The sequence below is a fragment of the Daucus carota genome, chromosome 1 (assembly GCF_001625215.2).
Source record: "Daucus carota subsp. sativus chromosome 1, DH1 v3.0, whole genome shotgun sequence".
NCBI lineage: Eukaryota > Viridiplantae > Streptophyta > Magnoliopsida > Apiales > Apiaceae > Daucus > Daucus carota.
In genome coordinates, this window is record NC_030381.2 from 17,098,964 (window position 1) to 17,121,662 (window position 22,699).

Here is a 22,699-nt window from a genome sequence, read left to right on the forward strand (position 1 = left end):
GAGTCAAGGAGTGATTCTTCAGAAAAGGGGATTTAGTCCTAAGGAAAGCTGAGGCCTCAGGAGTTGGTCCCAAGGGAAAGATGGCCCCAAACTGGGAAGGTCCGTATCAACTGAAGGATGTTATTGGTCGCAGCTCGTACAAGCTTCAGACCCTGGATGGAGTTGAGTTTCCAAGGAGTTGGCATGCCACCAACTTGAAGATTTATTATATTTGATTATCTTTGTAAGTAGATGACCATTGAATAAGGTCTGATAGACCACTGCCAGTTAGTTTATAACTTAGTTGATTTCAGTTGTTTATCTCTTCTACTATAGTTTCAATTAAATTTCTTATGGATTGCTCCATATCTCATGTTTTTAATGTTTTCCTTGAGTTTTTGTTTGCCTACCGTGAACGGATCAACCCGGAACATGAATTCAACCACAAATAAGTTACGATTAACATTGATTGAGTTAAAATTACAAGCTAAGTCTTGATAAGTCCGATACTACGAGTTAAGGCTTAATAAGTCCAATACTACAAGTTAAGGCTAGATAAGTCTAAATAAGTAGACCACGCAGGGTCCTTAATAAATCTTACTCATCGGACAAGGAATCAGCCTCCGAGCTATCTGTAGAGTCGGACTCCCCAACCGGATGCCTTTCAATAACATCCAAAGGTTCGACTTCCTCTTCAACAGGACTAGGAGAGTCAAGAACAATCCTCATGGGACAGAGATAATCCCATTTAGGGTTGAACATGTCCGAATGATCCTCATGAATGCTCTTAACAGCATCGTTCCACCCAATACTGTAATCCTCTGGAAAGGTGATCTCATTGTGCTTCTCCATCAGCTTCTTGAACTCATCAAAGTCCATATAGTCTTCAATGATAGAATCTTTTCCCTTTCGAGCCTCGACTAGCTCGCTTCGAGCTTCCACCAGTTCTGATTGAGTCTTAGCCACGATCTCGTCTTTTTCCATATCCTTGATTCGAAGGGCCTCCATGCCTTCTTCTAAGGATTCTTTAGCCTTCTTGTGGCTCTCAGCTTGTTTCTTCCAAGCTTTAGCCTGATGAAGGGCAGCTTGGAATTGAGCATTGGCCTGAGACAAGTAAACAAACGGGTTAAGGAAGACTCGAAAAACCTGAACAATAGGTGTGTAAAGATACTCACACTAGCAAGGGCCTGAGAGCCAAGGTCATCAATCCCCTCGATCTCCGACTGTAGCACCACATCATGGTAGTCGGCAGGGGTAATAGAGTGAAGGGACCAATCAGAGGCATGAACAGTCGATCCCAGCACCGAATCAGTTCTTCGAAAACCCCAAGCCGGTTTAAAGGCTTGAGACTTGGAAGCCCGAGGCTGACTGGAGGATCCGACCTCCGCTGAATGAGGTTGAAGGAAGGCGGGCAACTCCTGAGGGACCCGAGGGTCCTTAGCCAACCTATGCAGCTTCATCCGCCCCATCTCCTCTTGGAGGGACGCATTCTGCTCATTGATTTGTGTGGCGGCTGCAAAAGGGAAACAAGAAATATGTTAAGTCATGAATAATGGGGTAGACCCGAGAAAAGTCCTAGGTGTAAAATAGGTTTATACCTTCAACACTAACCCTTGAAAGACCAAGCTTTCTAAGATTGAACTCATCAAGGAGATCCCAGCATTTGGATTGGCCATTGTCTTTGACCAATTCAGCATAGGCTGCCTTCTCGACATCCGATAGGTGGATGAAGTCGACACTCCCATCAACGACCTTACAAAACTTGGATCTGAATAGAGTTCCCCAATCTCCCCCTTCCAAGTGTAGCTTGAAGAACTCTTTCTTCCAATGAGGGTTGTTATCCGGAATGGAGGAATTGTTGAAAATGTGAGGCTGGTCAGGCCGATGACTAATAAGAACCCAACCCGTAGAACCCGTCGGGTAGTTCTTGAATTGGAAAATCTTACCAAAAAATGGGACAGACATGGAAAGGCCTTTAGATAGGCACTGAACCATGAAACAATGGATCATACGCCAAGCATTGGGCGTCAATTGGCAAGGATTGAGTCCCACATCAGCTAAGAGCTTAGGGATGAAGTGTTGTAGGGGAAACCTAAGTCCGGCTAGTAGAGCATGCTTGTATATAAACAAGTGCTGAGGATCCCAATGACAGGTCCTATCCCTGGGTTCGAAACGGACCAGGGAATAAGCCTTGGGAAAGTTAAGCAATCTATGATTGACCTTAGCCAACGAAGGCGAACAATCGGCAGCATAGCCATATGAACCTAGCTCGGCTAGGGAGGGGTATTCATCCCGCATAATATTGATTAAATCAAGTAAAGATGAACAAGAAGAGTTTATAATTATAGGAGTACCTCTCTTGGACTTGGAGGAGGTGCCCTTGGCCTTGGAAATCTTGGCCAAGCGTAATGCTTCCCGATCAGCCATTTGAGCTCGAAAGAACCTTGGTGGTGAAAGCTTGAGGCTCAAGAGAATTCTAGAGAGATGTTGTAAACTTGTAGAGTGAGAAGTGAGAAGTGAGAAATGAGGATGCTCACTTATTTATAGGATGGCCAATAGGTCATCTAACAGGTCAACATGCCAAGTGACCTGCTATTACAGGTCAACTAGCCCAAGCCCAAGAAAAAGCCCATAATCTAGAAGGTTTTAGAAGGATCTAGATTTTCCTATAGCCTAAAAATAAATGAAAATACAATATTTATACATGTTTACATGTGTAAAATATGTATAAAACTCAATAAAACCCTGATCAAGGGATTAGCCTAGAAAAGGCCCCTAAAACCTTGAGTAAGGCCTAATCTTATCTCATACCATTAACAATTCATAATCAAGCATGATTACACTTAATGGTTGCATAATCCATGTTTAAACTATGTATAGTCCCAAAACGCTCGAGAGCGCCCGAGAAGCGCCCTAGGAGCGCCCTATGAGCGCCCCAGGAGCGCCAAGAGCGCCCAAGGTGCGCCTGAGGAACTCACCAGCGTCGACCTGGGCACCCAAAACGCTCTAAATCGACCTGGGTGAGGTCGATAATTGACTTGGGCGTTAAAAAACACCCAACGTGCGAGACCGCTCAAGAAGCGCCCTGGGAGCGCCCTATGAGCGCCCCAGGAGCACCAAGAGCGCCCGAGGTGCGCCTGAGGACCTCACCAGCGTCGACTTTGGCACCCAGAATGCCCTAAATCGACCTGGGTGAGGTCGACAACTGACTTGGGCGTTAAAAAACACCCAACGCTTGAGAGCGCCCTATGAGCGCTCCAGGAGCACCAAGAGCGCCCGATGAGCGCCTGGGGACCTCACTAGCGTCGACCTGGGCACCCAAAACGCCCTAAATCGACCTGGGTGAGGTCGACAATTGACTTGGGCGTTAAAAAACACCCAACGTGCGAGAGCGCCCGAGAAGCGCCCTATGAGCGCTCCAGGAGCGCCAAGAGCGCCTGAGGACCTCACCAGCGTCGACGTGGGCACCCAAAACGCCCTAAATCGACCTGGGTGAGGTCAAAAATTGACTTGGGCATTAAAAAACACCCAACGCTTGAGAGCGCCCGATAAGCGCCCTAGGAGCCCAAAGATCGCCCAAGGAGCGCTTGAGAGTCTCACCATGGTCGACCTGGGCACCCAAAACGCTCTAAATCGACCTGGGTGAGGTCGACAATCAACTTGGGTGTCAAAAAACACCCAACGCCCGTGAGCGCCCGAGATACGCCCCAGAGTCGACCTAGACACATTGAGCGCCCTAAATCGACATGGGCGAGTTCGAGCGCCCATGAGCGCCCGAGGTGCGCGGGAGCATCGACCTGGGCGCCCAATGCGTCCTAAATCGACCTGTGCGAGGTCGAGCGCCCATGAGCGCCCGAGGTGCGCGCCAGCGTCGACCTGGGCGCCCAATGCGTCCTAAATCGACCTGGGCGAGGTCAAGCGCCCTAGAGCATCCTGGAAACGCCCGGAAAACGCTCAAAAAGCTCCCAAGAACACTTGATGTACCCCCAAAATGCCTCGGTTCGACTGAGGAAAGTCCAGAATCGGCCTAGGGGGCTGACTTTACTCAGAATAGGCTCGAGAAGTAGTCTAAAATGCTCTAAAACTTTAGAAAAGTTTCTATGAAACTTATCCAAAGTTGGGGGGCAAATGATATGGGTCTGAAATTGGCCCTAAAAATTGTTGGGTTATTTTGAGCCCGGGTCTGATTAGAGGCCTGAGTATAAAGGCCCGAATTCTGGGTTTAACACCCAAAATTCGTAACTAGCAGATTGAGGTTATAAAAAGCCCGTTGGGCATCCACGTTTGAGAAATGTGGGCTGCCCAATCTCAAGGCTCGAGCCCCCAGCCCGGCCAGGGCCCAGAACTCGAATCCTAGTCCTACTAGGAGTCTGACTGATGAGTCCAGGACTCTGAGAGTCCTACAAGAACTCTGAATTTCGTGGATAACTATCTAGAGTCCTAGATAACCTCCAGCAGCTCAAGATAAGGATCAGGGATCAGTCCTATCCTATCTCTGACTCAAATACCTATTTCTACTCGGACGCTAACACCAGGGATCCTATTTCTAATCAGTCTCTAACCCTGAGACATCTATATAAAGGGCTTTACCCCTCCAAAATAGAACTACGTTTTTTGACTCGATTCTTCACCCCGCTGAAGATACGTAGGCACCTCGTGAGGACCCGTCTGAGTTCCGACTCGCGAGATCAGTCAAAAAGCACGAAGCTCACCCCTCGATTTTTGATCCATAACAATATGAAAAAAATCATTTTCAAGTTAAAAATTAGGGTTTCAGTTTCAAACTTACCACATAGATTAAAACTCCTAATTGAAACTCTCAAATTAGAACCCAAAAATTGAAACCTTAAATTAAAATCTGTGAAAAGCTAATGCGGATGAAATTCATAGAGAGACTGAGCATCATACCTCACTGAGCTTTCGACCCTAATTTGTGCACCGAGAGAGAAGCTTTAACCTCGAGCTTCTGTAGAGAGATGGAGCTTCGAAGCTTCTGTAGAGAGACGTACGGAGATATTAAGAGCTGCGGAGAGATTGAGAGCCGCGGAGATGAGAGCATTGCGGAGAGAATCCTTGATGCGGCCAGAGAGATTGAGCACTAGGGTTCTTACAGTCAAGCTAGTCGAGAGAGTCGAGACTTTTTTAAGAATTTAGTTTTATGTTATTTTAGCTGAAAAGTTTTGGGGGCGCGGGGGAATATTTTTTAAGTGCCTGGGAAACAGATTTTGTGAAGCGGGGAAAAAAAGTGTGAGGCGCGCATTTTTTTATAAAAAGGTGGTTAAGACATCGTTTGGTTTTGGGAAATGATGTCTAAACACCACAAAAGACATCGTAAATATAAGAGGCGAAGTAATAAAACCTTTTAACATCAGTCCTATCAGTAAGCGATGTTAAAAGTGTGATGTCTATTCCAGTATTTCGAGTAGTGTTCTCAAAAAGGAAAATGAACTAGCTTGTGTTAGTTTTCTCATGACCAAAAGAGTAGAAGTTACACAAGTGTGGGCAAGATCTCTAAGATTCTGGTTAGACAACATTGAAGAAAAAATCAAAGAAATTTACAGGTTGGAAAAGAGAGAAGTACCTTCATTCATGTTGATGTGCATAGGTCTAGGGGCAAGAGATGAATAAACTAAAATCAAAGCTCTATCCATAAAGAAACATCTTGTAGGATCTTATGTAGCTTTCACTTGAATGAATGGTCAACACGATGTAGTTTTTACTGATGATTTATTGGAATAAAATTACAGACCTGATAAATTGAGAGCACTTCACTATCATATTATGTGTCTAAATCATGAGATGATTGAGTTAAAAGAATAAGTCATTCAAACATTGGTTGTAGGTGAAGAACTATTGCTCATTGAGTTCTTTAGGCAGAATCTAAAATTAAAAAGTATACCACCTGCAAATGAAGATTGAAGCTTTGGTATGTGACTTTTATTGTTTGAATTGTTCTAGTGCTTAATTGTATATTTGTGATTTTTACATCATCAACCAAGATTTATTCTCTATGTATAAAGCATGTATGGGGAGATTATTAGGAATAATAGTAATAATGATAAAATACGATGATGAAAATACTAGAATAATGTCAAGCATAGAAGATGTGTAGATCAACCAGAGTCTATAGTGAACAATATGTAGTGAAGTTTGTATTCAACATATAACAAATAAGATGATCGAAGTCTATCATATAAAGACAAGAGTCTGCTGATCAGAGTCGACCAAACTACCATAGGCTGTATGCTTGAGAGTCTATACAAGCTGCAGAATAGAAAAGTCCTATGTAAATATGGAGAGTCTTGGAGATATAATTGAATTTGCTATTAGGAAGAAAAGATATGTTAGAAGATGGAAAGATTGGTACTAATGGTAACTATCAACCAACAAGAAGGAACGTAGCTCCTATTTACATGACATTCCTATTATTGTTGATAGATAGCTAAGCATATAAACTCTCTAAAATCATTTTAATTTGTATGAGCGAATACAAATGAGACGAGAGACTTTGTATTTTTATAGAGGGAGCTTATATATTGACATTGTAATTGCAAGATTTGCAGGCGCAACTGCTAAGGTATTTGCATGCCTTGGTAGCGAAAGTTTGTACACGTTCAAAATAATGAAAATAATTATTTTCAACTTAAAAGATATTATAAATAAAAATTATAGGAATTGTGTTAAAAAAAATTAACTCTAATTAAATAAGCTAACCTCTTGATGTTAACTATATTTGTCAAAATTTTAAAGAACTGTAAAGTTCTGGATAATCATGTACTGTATTCAATCCATAACCATTTTTTTATAATTTAAATTTATACGCCTTAAAAATGAGTATATGTTCTAATACCTCTCATGATAAGCGAAAGTCGAACCCGGGTATCCCGAGAAAATAGAGGATAAACTAACCACTTGGACTATACAATCGCGCTCTCATCACATGAGCTATCCAATCGCGCTCTAATTCATAACCACTTAAAATAATATTAACATAGTATTTTTAAACCAATCAATATATTTAGTCACATCGAAACACAACACCTTACTAATTGATTAAACTTTACAAAATCAGTATTTTATACTCCTCTATTCTTTAAAAACTGACATTTGTAAAATTTAAAAGTCAAACTGAACTAATTTTAACTAATAAAAAATAATTATACTCGACACAAAAATATTAAAAAAATTATCATTAAATATTATAAATTTACTATCATATACTATTTTCATATTGGTAAAATTATAAATAAATAATATATAATTGGTTGTCAAACTCGAGTTTGTTTGACTTTAAAAATTTGTATACCGTCGATAATTTCAGAAGTATTATTTTAACTAACTATTTTAAACACCCCTAAAAACATAATTACAAAATTGATAACTTTAATTTCATTTCTCACAAATTGACATACCAATTTATTAAATTTCATACCAAGTAAGACAACTATTCTCCGTTGATTTTTTTTTTTTTTGAAACAAAGGTGTTAATTTTAATAATAAAAAGCCATACGGCATCTACACCAATGATCGAGTCGAACAAACAGTAATTTGCAATCGCCTGTTCTCATAAAGAGACAGTTAAACGATATTTTGAAGAAAATGTATATACAAATACAAATACCCGCTTCATGCATCCTCGTTGAATTACTGGTACCCTCTTCATCATGCCCTAACAGAGCTATCGTTTGAGCTATCGACCAAAACGGCGATTCCATACAAACTTTCATCATCAAATCAAGATTAAAACATAAAACGATAAAATTAAAGATATGTACAAATTCCTATGACAAAAAGATAAGTTTTAGATGCATATCTCCACAAGGGTAAACCTAGTAATAAAACCAAACCGCAACACCACTTTGAAACCCAAACAAGGTAAGATTACATGATAATGTACGCATGACATGTTATGTTATTATGATGCCTATACACACATACTCAATATATACACACAAACTATGTGTGTACATATATTAGATTTGACTTCATTTTATGGAAAAAAGAAATGTAAAAGAAGGAATGAAGAAAAATTCAATTCAATCTAATTTAGCTTTGACGTCCGCAAGGAAAACACACACCAGACTCTCTCTCTCCACTTTCTCTCTCTAGAAATAAAGCAGCTAAATATACAGCGAAGAACAACAGGAAAATCTCTGTAGTGTTTATCTTACTCTGTATTAGATATATACTTACATATACTTGCACCCTTTTGGCCCTTTAAGCTTATTAGTCCAATAAAACTTTTGTTTACATATAGTGTTTTTGTATGTATAATAATTAAATTTAGCCAGTGAGAACGTAGAAATATATAAAGCTCTGTTATTTTTATTTAGTTTTGTTGTTTTGTTGATTTGTGTGTGATTCCTGAATCAGAATCTTGGGGGATTGTTAAAGTTGGCTCTTTTATTCTGGTGAGTTCTTGGTTTCTTGATTCTTTTAGCTATAAAGCCCTATTTTTTAGTTGTAGATCGAGTTTGTGTTGGTGTATTTGATTATTAGGGTTTGATCAGTTGTTGTGTGGTGTGTTTCTTGACTTGTTTCTATGTTAACTGATGTGGGTGTTTGTTGAAGTTGTCATTTTTGGTTAGATTTCTGTATTTTTGGGCTAAAGACTGAATTTTTATGGTGGGTTTGTAAAATGTGAAGTTTGTTTATTGGGTTTGTTACTTTGTTGTGATTTCTTTACTTGGGTTTTTGTAAAGGGGGGATTTTTCTTTGTTCGTTGAGTTTATTTGTTGTGAGAAATTGTGAATGTGTTTGGCTTTATGAAATTTGAGTTTAATTGGTTGAGGCTGGAGCTAATAGTTCATATCTATGTCAGATTCTGCAAGAATATATTCGAAGGGGGGTTATATATGGTTACTTTTGTGGTTCTGAGGGGATTGTTGCGGTTTTGTGTGATAATACGCGAAAGCACCAGATAAGACAAGATTTGAGTGTATAGTTGTGTATTGGAAAGATGGTGCCTTCAGGGCCTCCCACTCCTCTTGGTGGTGCCCAGTCTGTTCCGCCTTCGCTCTTGAGGTCAAATTCTGGTCTCATGGGTGGTCAAGGGGGTTCTGTTAATTCCCAGTCTGGATTCCCATCAGTTAATCAGCGTAATCAGTTCAACAGCATGAACATGCTTGGTAATGTGGCAAATGTTTCTTCACTTCTCCACCAGTCTTTCGGAAATGGTGGTCCAAGCTCTGCTCTTTCTGGCCCAGGGACTACGCAGCGAGGACTTATTGATAATGGGTCGGAGTCTGACCCACTATCCAGTGTCGGAAATGGGATGGGTTTTAATCCTACGTCCTCATCATTTTCTGTGTCAAATATAGTCAATCCCAACTCCTCTGGTCAAGTTCAGGGACAGCAGTTCCCCAACAATTCCGGCAACCAGATGTTTGCAGATCAACAAGGCCAGCAACTTGAATCACAGAACTTCCAACACAATCAGGTTTTGCAGCAGTTTTCAGTGCCCAACAATAATCATCAACAACAGATGCACTATCAATCTATTCGAGGTGGGATGGGTGGTATCGGACCTGTTAAGTTGGAGCCACAGATGACAAATGATCAAAATGGACAATCGTCACAACAATTGCAATCTCTTCAAAATCTAGGTCCAGTGAAAATGGAACCTCAGCAAATGCAGACGATGAGAGGCTTGGCTCCTGTAAAGATGGAGGCCCAACACTCTGATCAGTCATTGTATCTACATCAACAGCATCAGCAACAACAGCAGCAGCAGCAGCAGTTCCTTCATATGTCCAGGCAGTCCCCCCAAGCTGCACAGATTAATCTTTTGCATCAACAAAGACTCCTGCAACTGCAACACCAGCAGCAGCAGCAGCAGCAACAACAACAGCAACAAATCCTCAAAACTATTCCTCAACAAAGGTCCCCTTTGCAATCTCAGTTCCAAGCACAAAATTTACCTGCGAGATCTCCTGCAAAACCCGCATATGAACCGGGAATGTGTGCTAGACGGCTGACACATTATATGTATCAACAACAACACAGACCTGAAGTGAGATTTAGATGTCTAATTTAATCCTTTGTTTATGATTTTGGGAGACTGTTACACATTTCATTGACTGTCCTTTTAATTGTAGGACAACAATATTGAGTTCTGGAGAAAATTTGTTGCCGAGTATTTTGCTCCAAATGCCAAGAAAAAATGGTGTGTATCTATGTATGGAAGTGGGCGTCAAACTACTGGAGTTTTCCCCCAGGTATGTCTGAGTGTGGTTACTGGTTAAGTTCTCATATTCTTGATGAATTATGATTACATTTGTAAAGGTGTACATCAAAACTTTCTGTATCCATGGATGTGAGCAAATACTGGTTCATGGTTTATTACATGACATTGCAGTGTAATTGCAGATTTTTGTTAACGATGCATATGCACCTATTTGACACAGCTTAGAAATGATTATTATTTTTAATTGTGCAGGATGTATGGCACTGTGAAATATGTACGCGGAAGCCAGGCCGTGGTTTTGGTGAGTTTTTGTTCTTTGTTGAGGATTTTGGATATTGTGCAGCCTTTTTGTGGTATCTGGTTGATTTTTTTGCCGTTTCAGTTTAATGCAACTTCTATTAAAGTAAAAAAATTGCCTCGTACCGTTGGTTATTTATCGTAGTTCCTCACGGTTTCTATGGATTATTCAATGCATGCACACCCCCCCCCCCCCCCCCCCCCCCCCCCTCTGTATAAACGTGTCGTTTTTCATATATGCTTTATATATTTGTTAAATGTGCCACTTTCCTTTATGTAAACTTGTAAGTATGTGTGCAGAGGCAACTGCCGAGGTTCTCCCCAGGCTTTTTAAAATAAAGTATGAAAGCGGTACTCTAGAAGAACTTCTTTATGTTGATATGCCTCGAGAGTACCATAATTCATCTGGTCAGATTGTCCTTGACTATGCAAAAGCCATCCAAGAAAGTGTGTTTGAGCAACTTCGCGTAGTCCGTGATGGACAATTGCGTATAGTTTTTTCTGCAGACCTAAAGGTTATACAACAATACAGTAATTGTTTAAAGATTAAATACTTATTTTGATAATAAATTAGTCATCTTTTCCATCTTCCTGCCTTTCTGTCCCCAGATATGCTCTTGGGAATTTTGTGCTCGGCGTCATGAAGAGCTTATCCCTAGGAGACTGTTAATACCACAGGTAGTGGGTTGAGATCCTTATGCTTTTGGTTCTTGTATGTAAACATTTATTGAGAAGCCTAAACTTTACTTTGCAGAAGCAAGTGCTGTTTTGATTTCCTCTAGTCTTCTCTGTCTTAATTAAAGTTTGGAGCTACCCAATTTTACATATAAATATAAATTTGGTTTTAACCTTTCTATGTTTTCTGAAGAGGAGAGTTGTCAGAAGAGATTTTTTGTTTTTCATATTATTAAATTATCGAAAAACTTCTCTTATACACAACTCTTACCAACTACTGACCAACTAAGATTTTAGATGGTCATATATAGCTTGAATGTCAGTGGTTAATATTTATTATTTAGCAGTTCAAATATGATAGATTATCTCTGCAGGCCAAGGCCAAATGGGATTTACTTGCATTAAAGTATATTGAGGTATAATTGGGCTTTATTTATGTTAACTTTTGCTGACTGTACGTGCAGGTTAGTCAGCTTGGGGCTGCTGCACAAAAGTATCAGGCAGCTACTCAGAATGCATCACCTAATTTATCTGTCCCAGAATTGCAAAATAACTGTAACATGTACGTCTTGTATCCATTATCTTCTCTACATTTAAGTCTTTATCAACCTTATTATACATTGGAAATTTCCAGTTAGGTATTTTTTTTTTGCCCTAAATCTCTTGGGCCATAAAAGGAGAGACAAGTCACAGTGAACATTTTTTCTATCCATGAATGTATCTTTGCTTACAGGCAGGAAACAGAAACTTACATTGCATGCTCCAAGTTGGAGAGATTAGTGTTATGATGCATGTAGACTAGTTTCACATTAGGCCTTGTTTGCTTCGTCAACTTTGTAGTTACCGAGGAACTAGAATTTTCATGGATTAAAGTTACATTGGACGGTTGTAAGGGATAAAAACTATGTGTTTGTTTCAATACTCTGTAACTAGGAGTTCCTCGGTTATTTTAGGTAAGTTTAATTATTTTATAATTAGATTGACTATGTAACATGTGGTAACCATAGGTATACAAAGTAACTTGGTTCCGGTGGTTTGGAGTAATCACAAGTACCTTGGATTATAAGTTCCTCTGTTCAATTTCAAGATCATGTAACCGAACACATTAACTCGTTTTTATCCAAGTAACTTTTAGTTGCGTTGTTGGCTTATATTGAAATAAATGGGGGCATTTTTGTGTTATGTACCCCTGTTACAAGTTCGAAAACATTTTTCTTCATCACTTCATAAGGTTTGATTGCTGCAAATGACTGCATGCACTTGTTCATTGTGGGTAAACTAAATTTATATCATGCTGTTATAATGAGTGCTGTTGTCACTTATGAGTTATGATACATATGTTAGCAGGTCTTGGTGCAAATCTTTTGTATTTCGTGATGTGTAAAGTGCTAATATCCTTAAATTTCTGTTGTAGGTTTGTTGCATCAGCTCGTCAATTGGCAAAAGCGTTGGAGGTACCTCTAGTAAATGATTTAGGGTATACTAAACGATACGTGCGGTGTCTACAGGTACTGTGCTTCCCCATTTTTGATTACGATACTCCTTACTGACAACACAAGTCATCTGCTTGCTGCTTATATGATTTTTTTTTTTAGGGGGGGGGGGGGGGGGGGGGGGGAATATGATTTTTGGTATATAGAGCAACGTGTTATCACAGCATCGTTGCTATGGATTAAAAATTGCTACATATTGTGTAATTTTTTCTTTTATACTTTCTATAGTGTTGATTCTGTATATCGAGCAACGCATTATTAAAGCATCGTATTTATGCTATGGATTGAAAATTGCTACATACTGTGTCGTTTTTCCTTTTATACTTTCTATATATTTTTTATTTTCTAGTTGATTACACACGCACACGTGGGGAGTCGAACTCCCGACCTCCCGCAAGGGGGTACAAGAGCTCTACCGCCACACCAACACCTTTTTGGCTACTTTCTAGAAGGAAATAAATAGTATGTAATTTATATTGTTGATTCTGCTGTAAATTACATACTATTTATTTCCTTCCTCTATTTTTAATTTTTATGTATAGTTGTGGTATATCGAGCAACGCGTTATTAAAGCATCGTATATGTGCTATGGTTTAAATATTGCTGCATACTGTGTAGTTTTTTCTTTTATACTTTCTATAATGTTGATTTTGCTGTAAAATTACGTATTATTTTTTTTCCTCTGTTCTTGATTTTTATGTGTAGTTAATTAATCACTACTGGTTATATTTTGTTGCTGCTATGCAGATATCGGAAGTGGTTAATAGTATGAAAGATCTCATTGATTACAGCCGAGAAAGTGGGACTGGACCTATGGGTAAGCTCACTGCCAGCACTTAATTTTTATTACGAAGTGTGGTGCTAATATAAAAGCATTTTGTACTTCGCAAAAAATAAATTACTATAAACAGGGGAATAATATTATTTTTTTGAGGTTTTGGGTGCTGCGGATTTGGAGTACTATATTAGAACTATAGAATACCTTGAAGTGCTAAGGCTTTATGCAATCCCGAGACCATTAGAGTTAAGCTTTTCGACAGATAAAGCAATACTTGTGCTCTGATATTTTTGTCAAACAAGCTGAGTGCGGATGATGTGAAGCAAGTGCACATATTAGCAAACGGAAACTAATTCAAGATTCTGTCTTTTATATAAATGCATGTACTTTGTTTTTTAAAAGCTCTAATTGTCAGGATAATTGAGTAAGGGCCGAAGGAGCTAGGCTGATCCTGTTCGCCAGTAGCTTTGTTCATCTCGCATCCATTAACATGATCTTAGGCTAACAATAGTTGCAGTATATACATATAATATAATCTAGCTTTATGCAATTCCAATGTACCACCAATCAAGTGATGGTTGATAGCAAATAAGTAGCACAATAATTCTTTCTGGACATTCCACCGCTTCTGAATAACTTATCAGCTTTATAAAGTATATACATTAGAATTTTTTCTGCTGTTACGGTGGGGGTTCTCATCTGTATGAACCCCAATCACACTCAAGCATGTATTGCATAGTCTGGGCATAAATATCAATTATTCAAATTTCCTAGAGATCACCCTGGGTTTTCTTATAGTGTCTTCGACTAGTGAAACGCTTTGTTCCCAAATTTCGTAACTGCCACACTTTGGACATTCAGCAGTAATTTAACTGTGTGTGTGCTTTGCATGTCTTGATCTGTGTTGAATGCCTAATTTGATTACATTCGTTATTCTTTCCCAGAGAGCTTGGCTAAATTTCCTCGGAGAACAAATACTTCACCAGGAAGTCATGCTCAGACCCAGCAACCTGAGCAACTGCAACAGCAGCAGCAGCAGCAGCAAACAGTTGCACAGAGCTCTAACAATGAGGATTCTGTCCAGGCTACTGCAATGCAATTGGCTTCTAACAATAACGGTATACAGAGTGTAAACAACACTCTTAATTCAGCACCTGCCACTTCATCCACCAGTACCATTGCCGGCCTTCTAAATCAGAACTCAAGGAATTCTAGACAACAAAACCCGGTGAATAGTGCTAATAGTCCGTATGGAGGTGGGACTCAAATTCCTTCCCCTGGTTCCTCAACTACGATCCCACAGGTTCAACCCAACCTTTCTCCTTTCCATTCACCAACGCCATCTTCATCTAACAACCCTCCACGACCTTCTCATAGTGGTTTAACAGCTTCAGCGCAGATGAATTCTGTAAATTCTCCAAATATTTCAATGCAACAGCCTGCCGTTTCTGGTGATCCTGACCCAAATGATTCACAGAGCTCTGTTCAGAAAATAATTCATGACATGATGATGTCTTCGCACCTTGGTGGGAGTGGTATGACAGGCGTGGCTTCATTGGGGAATGACATGAAAAATGTGAATGGATTATTACAGTCTGGCAGTAACGGCAGCCTCAATGGCGGTAACAGCCTTGTGGCAAATGGAACAGCTAACGGTAGTTCAGGTGTTGCCGGATATGGAGGCATGGGTAGTGGACTTGGTGTTCGAGCTGCAATGCTTCATAATTCAACCATGAACGGAAGGGTAGGCATGACAATGAATCGAGATCAAAACATTAATCATCAGCAACAGGATTTGAGCGTGCTTAATGGTCTTGGAGCCGTTAATGGTTTCAACGGTCTACAATTTGATTGGAAATCATCTCCATAAAGTTCTCTGTGGATTGTGTTTGAAATCTGCACACAGCTGCTTATGCAGCGCGGAAAGTTCACCTGGCATTGTGATGACAGAAGTGCGTGATTAGATAGGTAATGCATGGTTTTAGGGCTTCCCCTGGCGGTATGTACTAGTTTTAGAGAAAAGGTAAAACATATAGGCGTGTTTGATCATTAAGATGTTATATCAGTCAAGTTGCTCTTTTTGTCCTCCCATTTTTTACTTGTTCTGGATAAAGTTGATTGTCTGCTTGTCAATGCGACCACCCCCGGGTGGGAAGAACAGGAAGTGTGTAGTTTCCGCTGGTGGAAGTATATTTTACAATCGAACTCCACTTCCTCTGTCCTCTAATCAACAAAATCAGAGGCTGCTTAATCATTTAGCGGGTGTGTTGGAATACTTGATGTCTTGCTGATTGTTAAGGGCATGTTGGCCATAGGCATTTAGCTTCCCGGCAAACTGTCAAAAATTCCAACATTTTAAAAAATTTCGTGAAACTTTCCGAAAAATTTATGATTTTTTTTAATATAAAAATGCCTGACAATTTGTGATAAGTGTACATTTGTGATAGATTAATGTTTTGTTATTTGAATTTATTGTTGCTTTTGTTGTCCAGGCGTTGACACATGACTGGGAAAGCAGGTAGGTAACAACTTGATGGCTTTTCCTTTTAAAATGATTCCGCAAGTAGCACTAAAACACTCCTGCCGAGTGCTAGAAGCCAATGCCAAATATTCTTCTGTTTTAATATTCGATGAGGATTGCCGTTGAAATAAATTGTCATTTGGCCTGCTCATAGGCTGGGTTTAAATACCGCCTGTCATTGAAATTTGACCAAGTTCCTCGGTATATCCTGACGTAATAAGCTGTACTCCCTCCGTCCAATTTATTTGTCTATTTGTATACAAATTTCTTTTTTGGGATGTCTCACAAATTGTGTACATTCCGGTATACAATTCAAAAGTAATAAACTTTTATAATATAATACTCTGTTACGTCAAAATACTTTCTTCCACTATATCCATTCTACAATAATATGAACATTATTACACCCATAACTTTTTTTCACTATCTCAAATCTATTAGAGCAAGTCCAATAAGTTACTTATCTCATTACTTATTAATAATATAAAATAATGAATGCTAGTGAGTCTTAGTGATTTAGGTAATCTACTTTTAGTGTCAACTCCAATAGCAATCCCTATATTTGTTCTCTTAAGATTATTTTAATAATAAATTTAAGATAGAATGGGAAAAGGAGGGAAAACACAAAGAACAAAAAAGAGAGATGATTATTTAATTCATAAATATTATATAGGTAATGGCTAGAGGTTATTTATAAATAATAGGTAATGGCTAAGAGATTTGAGGTTGTGCCAGTGATTTAGGTAACCACTAGGATAGTGTTGCAGTGCATTTTTTTTTGACACATTACCTAAATGTGAGTTTAGGACATACCTATTGGACTTGCTCTTATTAAATTTAAATGGATTCCATGACTATTCCCATTTTTCATTTCACTTTATTAATTTTTTACATTTTTTCTTGATATCTGTGTCCCAACCGAATGTATAAAATTAATTGGAAGGGACTGTATGCGAATGGGCTGAGATGTAAAACATCACACTTCTCCTTTCTAGTTCCAAGAAGATGCAACTTACAAACTTGCTAGTCCCTCCGTTCCTCAATAATAATCGGTTTACAAAAAATATACTTCTGCATATTATTTTTCAAATTTTCTTTTTCTAGAATAAAAATTTGACATCTATATATTTATTCAAAAAAAATTTAAAAAATAACGTGTGGAAATACGTTTTTATTGCACCTCAAAATATGTGCAAAAAATCAAAACAACTATTATTTAGGAACGGAGGGAGTATTATATCAACCCAGCCTATTATCCCCGGTTGTTCTTGTATAAATTGTTTTATTTTAATTAATCATAGTATATTTACTTCAAAACTAGTATAATTAATTAAATATTATAATATTATTTTAATATTCCCAATAGTACTCCGATTAATCTCAAATATATTTTGAAAATTTATTTATTATAAGTTACTTGATATATGTATTGAAAACATCCCATCTTTTCTCTTTTGTATAAAAGTAATAAAAAATAGATCGAGACAAAATGGGAACGTCATGCAAATAAATACGATTTATTATAACATATTTTTAAATCCGATTAATTACAACATATTTATATAAACTAGTATAATAAATTCAATAATTTAAATATTATTATAATATTTTAATATATTCCGATTAGTATCTCGATTCGGAATTCCCAAATATCTTTTGAATATTTATTTATTTAGGTTACTTGATTTTTTTTTGAAAGAAAGAAATTATATAAATCAATTAAGCATCATACAAAATACTCTCCAACACTAACTGGGGGAGGAGGAGATAGAAATCATTGAAGCAATTTACCTCGCAAGGCACCTAGCTAGCAACCGGACAACCTTGTTAGCTTGCCTTTTTACAAACGAGATGGAAATATCCGTGTGGCTACTAATTAAACTCTGAGTCTCCTGTAACATGCTTTCTACTTCAAGATAATTTTCAGTACCTGTGCTGATTGGATTGAACTGTAAGCAGTGAATCACTAATTCACTGAACACGAGAACGTAGTAACACACAGCATGACCCAAGCAATCCATTTATTGGTAAAACCCATTTGCTACAACTGTTGCTTTAGAAATCTCCAATCAACTCTATCATAGGCTTTACTAACATCAAGTGTTAAAGCTACTTCTCCTTCTGCACCTCGTTTCTTCTGTTTCATGTAATGCAGCATTTCGAAAGCTACAAAAACATTATCTGTAATGCTCCTACCCGGGACAAATGCTGATTGATTTTCAGAAATAATACCTAATAAAATACCTCGAAGGCGGTTTGATAGGACCTTAACAACTATCTTATAAAGCACGTTACACAATACTATTGGTCGTAAGTCCTTCATTGAATCTTCGTTGTCTTTCTTTGGGATCAAAACTACGGTGGTATCATTTTAATTTGCTAGGAAAGACACTTCATCCAACCACTTCTTGCAACAATTAAAAATTTCAAATCCCAACAGATGCCAAAAATTCTGATAGAATGCTGGATTGAGTCCATCTGGACCTGCACTTTTATCTGCATTTGTTTAACTGCCACTGAAAATTCTTCAAAAGTAAGATCCTCGACCAGCTTCATGTTCTGTGATTTTGAGACACAGCTTCAAAAGTAGACAGATTATCCTCCTGCAGACTATCCGCATTACCAAAGACGCGTTCACAATCATATGAAGTTCCTTTATGGTATCTAAATATGTGGATACAGATTTATGATCTTCCAACGCGGTTAATGACGGAGGTTGTGGGTAAACAGCTAGGGAACTTCTTTGGAGAGCTTTTTGAGACTTTTGATACTTCATATGAGTCATCATCTGCTCATGATGAGATTGCACCAACTTCTACTACAGTTGTGCCTGCTAGACAGTCAATTAGATAGAGAGCCTTGGCATGCAATCAATGATAATCAATGCCAGCTGATTGTGTAAAACCCTTGGCATGCAATCATGCTTTGTATTTATCCACATCTCCATTGGGCAAAATATTTGACCTTAAAGAACCATTGAACCCTATGCTTTTCTTACTAGGTGGCAAACTTTGCATAGCCTTTATCCACTTGGGATCCTGAACAACTTGGTGATAGTATTGAGGTTCAAAAGCTGAGTTGGAATAGGCTGTAATAATCTGCTCTTCTGGATCAATAGAATGGTGAGTGAGATGCAAAGAAAAAGGATTTATATTATCAGCAAATTTTGTAGCTGCAGAAGTTGAAGCTATTTGAAGAGGAAGTATACATGCAGTTACTATTAGGTTGTACTCCACCTGATTCAAAGTCTAAATGGGTATGTAAGTTGAACAAGTCAATCTATGGTTTGAGACAAGCGTCTAGAAAATGGTTTGTAAAATTGACTGCATTTCTTTTAAAGATTGGCTACAAACAGTCATACATGCATCATTCCTTCTTTACTCTTATCAATGGTGATTCTTTCACAGCTGTGGTCATCAAAATGATATCTTAGTTTCTGGCAATAACATGATAGTCATCAAAGATTTAACGTCTTTATTGCATTCTGAATTTAGCATTAAAGATTTGGGTCCTATAAAGTACTATTTGGGCTCGGAAGCACACATGACTGAGGCTAGATTGTTTCTTAATTAATCAACATAAGTTCATTATGGATTTGTTGGAGTCTGCTGATATGAAGGACTGCAAACCTTTATCCGTACCTATAAATCCTAGTGTCAAACTTTATGATAATGAGTTATCAGGTGCATTATTATCTGATCCTTCTGTCTATAGAGCTCTGGTGGGGAAATTACTGTATTGGACCTCTACTAGACTAGACTTATCTTTTTCAGTTCAATCTCTTAGCCAGTTTTTACATGCACCAAGATCAGCTCATTTTGAAGCAGCTCAGAGGGTGCTCAGATATTTGAAGCGTACTGCTCAACATGGTTTGTTTTTCCCTGCTAATTAAAATGATCTTACTCTTTAAGGATTCAGTGATAGTGATTGGGGAGGATAAGATCCTGTTGACAGAAGATCTGTTGGAGGTTATTGTTTTTTGCTTGGTAATGTGGTTGTTTCATGGAGAGCTAAAAAGCAGTCTTTAACTTCAAAGAGTTCAGCGGAAGCTGAATACATAGCTTTGACAAATGTTTCATGTGAAGCTATGTGGTTAAGGAATTTGTTGACAGATTTGCCGTACAATTTTGTCACTCATGTTTCTCTTTTGTGTGACAACAAAGCTCCAATTGATCTAACAGCAAATCCTGTGTACCATGCTAGGACCAAACATATTGAAATAGATTGTCACTTCATTAGAGAGAAAATTGCAGCTGGAATTATGACTGTTACACAAGTGGCTTCTAAACACAACACTACTAATATTTTGACAAAGGGACTGGGAAAATATTCACATTGGTCATGCTGTTACAAGACGGGAATTGTGTTTTGTGTTAATCTTGCAGTCAAGGATGTCTCAGACAACAAGGATGCTTTAGAGGAGAAAGCTGTTTATCTGATAAATCAACAGCTGCTCATTGTGTACGCTTACATGACTTGCCAGTTTCAAGGGGGGCTAATGAGATATCTAGACTAGTGCTAACTAGTAAGGTAGCTTGTATTAATAATAAGCTGATTTTACCTTTCAGCCAAACATTTCCTTATTCTAGTAACTAACTACCAACCAACTTGTCTATATAAACATTCCAACAGCTGTACATACCACTGCACTGAGTAATAAGAAATAGTATCTTTTTTCTCTCTCTCTCTCTCTCTCTCTCTCTCTCTTGTGCTTCACATATACTGTAGCTTGTTTATCATGGAGATTACATAGTGTACGAGATGTACTTCTCCAAACATGATAGAAACTGCATTCATGGAAAATACGTAAAAAGCACGCCTGTGTTTTTAACGCGAGAGGGGCTATATTACCATGCATCATCTCAATGCTCACAGCAACAACATCGGTTTTCTTTTTTATCTTTTAAGAATGGAACCTGGATGAGACTTTTCAGAATTAAGGTTTGTAAAATGCAATGTCCGAGTAGTCTATTCTACTTAATTAATTAGTTAGTGATGGTTGTTTTAAATTAGTATATTCCCAGTCCCAGCTTTTATCCTGCTCGATCTGATTAGCATTTTTTGTGATGATCATGTTGGCGCATGACAGTTGGCCTGGGAGACCTTGAGTTTCTCAACTCTTCATTCCTTTTTATTCTAATTGTTGAGATATTACAATGCAGGCTCTTTTCTCTTAATTTCCAACCCTTTTCTTGGGGATACATGTCCTATATTTATACTACTTGTCTAATACTTGTGTGTATTTGGACCACATGTCCTTATACTACTTTTCTTAGGGCGTGATACTTGAGACCTGTTGTAATGTTTTGTCTGCCATTTGAAGGACGCTCCCTGAGCTAGTGAAGCAATATAGTGAGGAGGCGTGATACTTGAGACCCGTTGTTGGGCTTTGCCTGCCATTCGAAAGGACGCTAGCTGAGCTAGTGAAGCGATGTAGTGAGGAGGCGTGGTACCTGAGACCCGTTGTAGGGCTTTGCTTGCCATTCGAAGGACGCTCGCTGAGCTGGTGAAGCGATGTAGTGAGGAGGCGTGGTACCTGAGATCCGTTGTAGGGCTTTGCCTGCCATTAAAAAGACGCTCGCTGAGCTAGTGAAGCGATGTAGAGAGGAGGCGTGATACCTGAGACCCGTTGTAGGACTTTGCCTTCCATTTCAAGGACGCTCGCTGACCTAGTGAAGTGATGTAGTGAGTAGGCGTGATACCTGAGAGCCGTTGTAGGGCTTTGCCTGCCATTTCAGGGACGCTCGCTGACCTAGTGAAGTGATGCAGTGAGTAGGCGTGATACCTGAGAGCCGTTGTAGGGCTTTGCCTGCCATTTGAAGGACGCTCGTTGAGCTAGTGAAGTGATGTAGTGAGGAGGCGGGATACCTGGGATCCGAAGAGCTGTTTTTTGTATTTAATAATACTTCAAAAGCGTGATTCTTCAAGGATGTGATGTTTCAAGAGCATGACGCTCCAATATTGGGATGCTCAGAGAGCAATTAAGAATACTTCACAAATGGATTCTTAGAGAGCAATTAAGATGCTTCACGAATTAGACGCTCAATGAGCAATTTAGAATGCTTCATGAATTGGACGCTCATATAGCAATTAAGGATGCTCCAAGAGCTGTATTTAAGGACGCCTCATAAGCGAGACACCTCACAAGTGGGATGCCTCTCAGGGGGGGGGGGGGGGCACACAGGCGGGGCGCAAAGAGCTAATGTCTTTTATTTTTAAGGATGCTCAGAGAGCTGATGGAGCGAAGAGGCAAAATATGGAGTCATTTTGAGGCAATGCCTTTTACTTTCAAGGATGCTCCGAGAGCTGATGGAGCAAAGAGGCGAATTCTTGATTCATGTTTTTTTTTTTTGATTCCCATAGGGATGTATGTTTGTTTTCTTTGGATCCAGCTGGGATTCAAATTTTTGTATGCTCCAAGAGCTGATGGAGCGAAGAGGCGAGATATGGAGTCATTTTGAGGCTATGCCTTTTACTTTCAAGGATGCTCCGAGAGCTGATGGAGCAAAGAGGCGAATTCTTGATTCATGTTTTTTTTTGGATTCCCATAGGGATGTATATTTGTTTTCTTTGGGTCCAGTTGGGATTCAAATTTTTGTATGCTCCAAGAGTTGATGGAGCGAAGAGGCGAGATATGGAGTCATTTTGAGGCTATGCCTTTTACTTTCAAGGATGCTCCGAGAGCTGATGGAGCAAAGAGGCGAATTCTAGATTCATGTTTTTTTTTTGGATTCCCATAGGGATGTATGTTTGTTTTCTTTGGATCCCGT

The 22,699-nt window shown here is 38.9% G+C and overlaps 1 protein-coding gene across 1 annotated transcript; it reads left to right on the plus strand.

Annotated features, from left to right (window-relative positions):
- The first annotated feature begins 7,984 nt into the window (after positions 1–7,984).
- Positions 7,985–15,499, plus strand: LOC108204197 (transcriptional corepressor SEUSS). The gene is made up of 10 exons (XM_017373523.2): positions 7,985–8,390; positions 8,801–9,991; positions 10,077–10,196; positions 10,418–10,466; positions 10,763–10,977; positions 11,072–11,140; positions 11,602–11,699; positions 12,552–12,645; positions 13,378–13,447; positions 14,353–15,499. The coding sequence occupies exons 2-10, from the start codon at positions 8,939–8,941 to the stop codon at positions 15,276–15,278; spliced, it is 2,694 nt and encodes an 897-aa protein (XP_017229012.1). The 5' UTR covers positions 7,985–8,390; positions 8,801–8,938; the 3' UTR covers positions 15,279–15,499.
- Positions 15,500–22,699: the final 7,200 nt, after the last annotated feature.

Bases quoted from the DNA above. Each gene is read 5' to 3' on its own strand.
- LOC108204197 (XM_017373523.2), top strand. From the start codon at position 8,939: ATGGTGCCTTCAGGGCCTCCCACTCCTCTTGGTGGTGCCCAGTCTGTT. The intron at 10,197-10,417 runs GTATGTCTGAGT...TTAATTGTGCAG, and splicing joins CTACTGGAGTTTTCCCCCAG to GATGTATGGCACTGTGAAAT. The intron at 11,141-11,601 runs GTAGTGGGTTGA...CTGTACGTGCAG, and splicing joins GGAGACTGTTAATACCACAG to GTTAGTCAGCTTGGGGCTGC.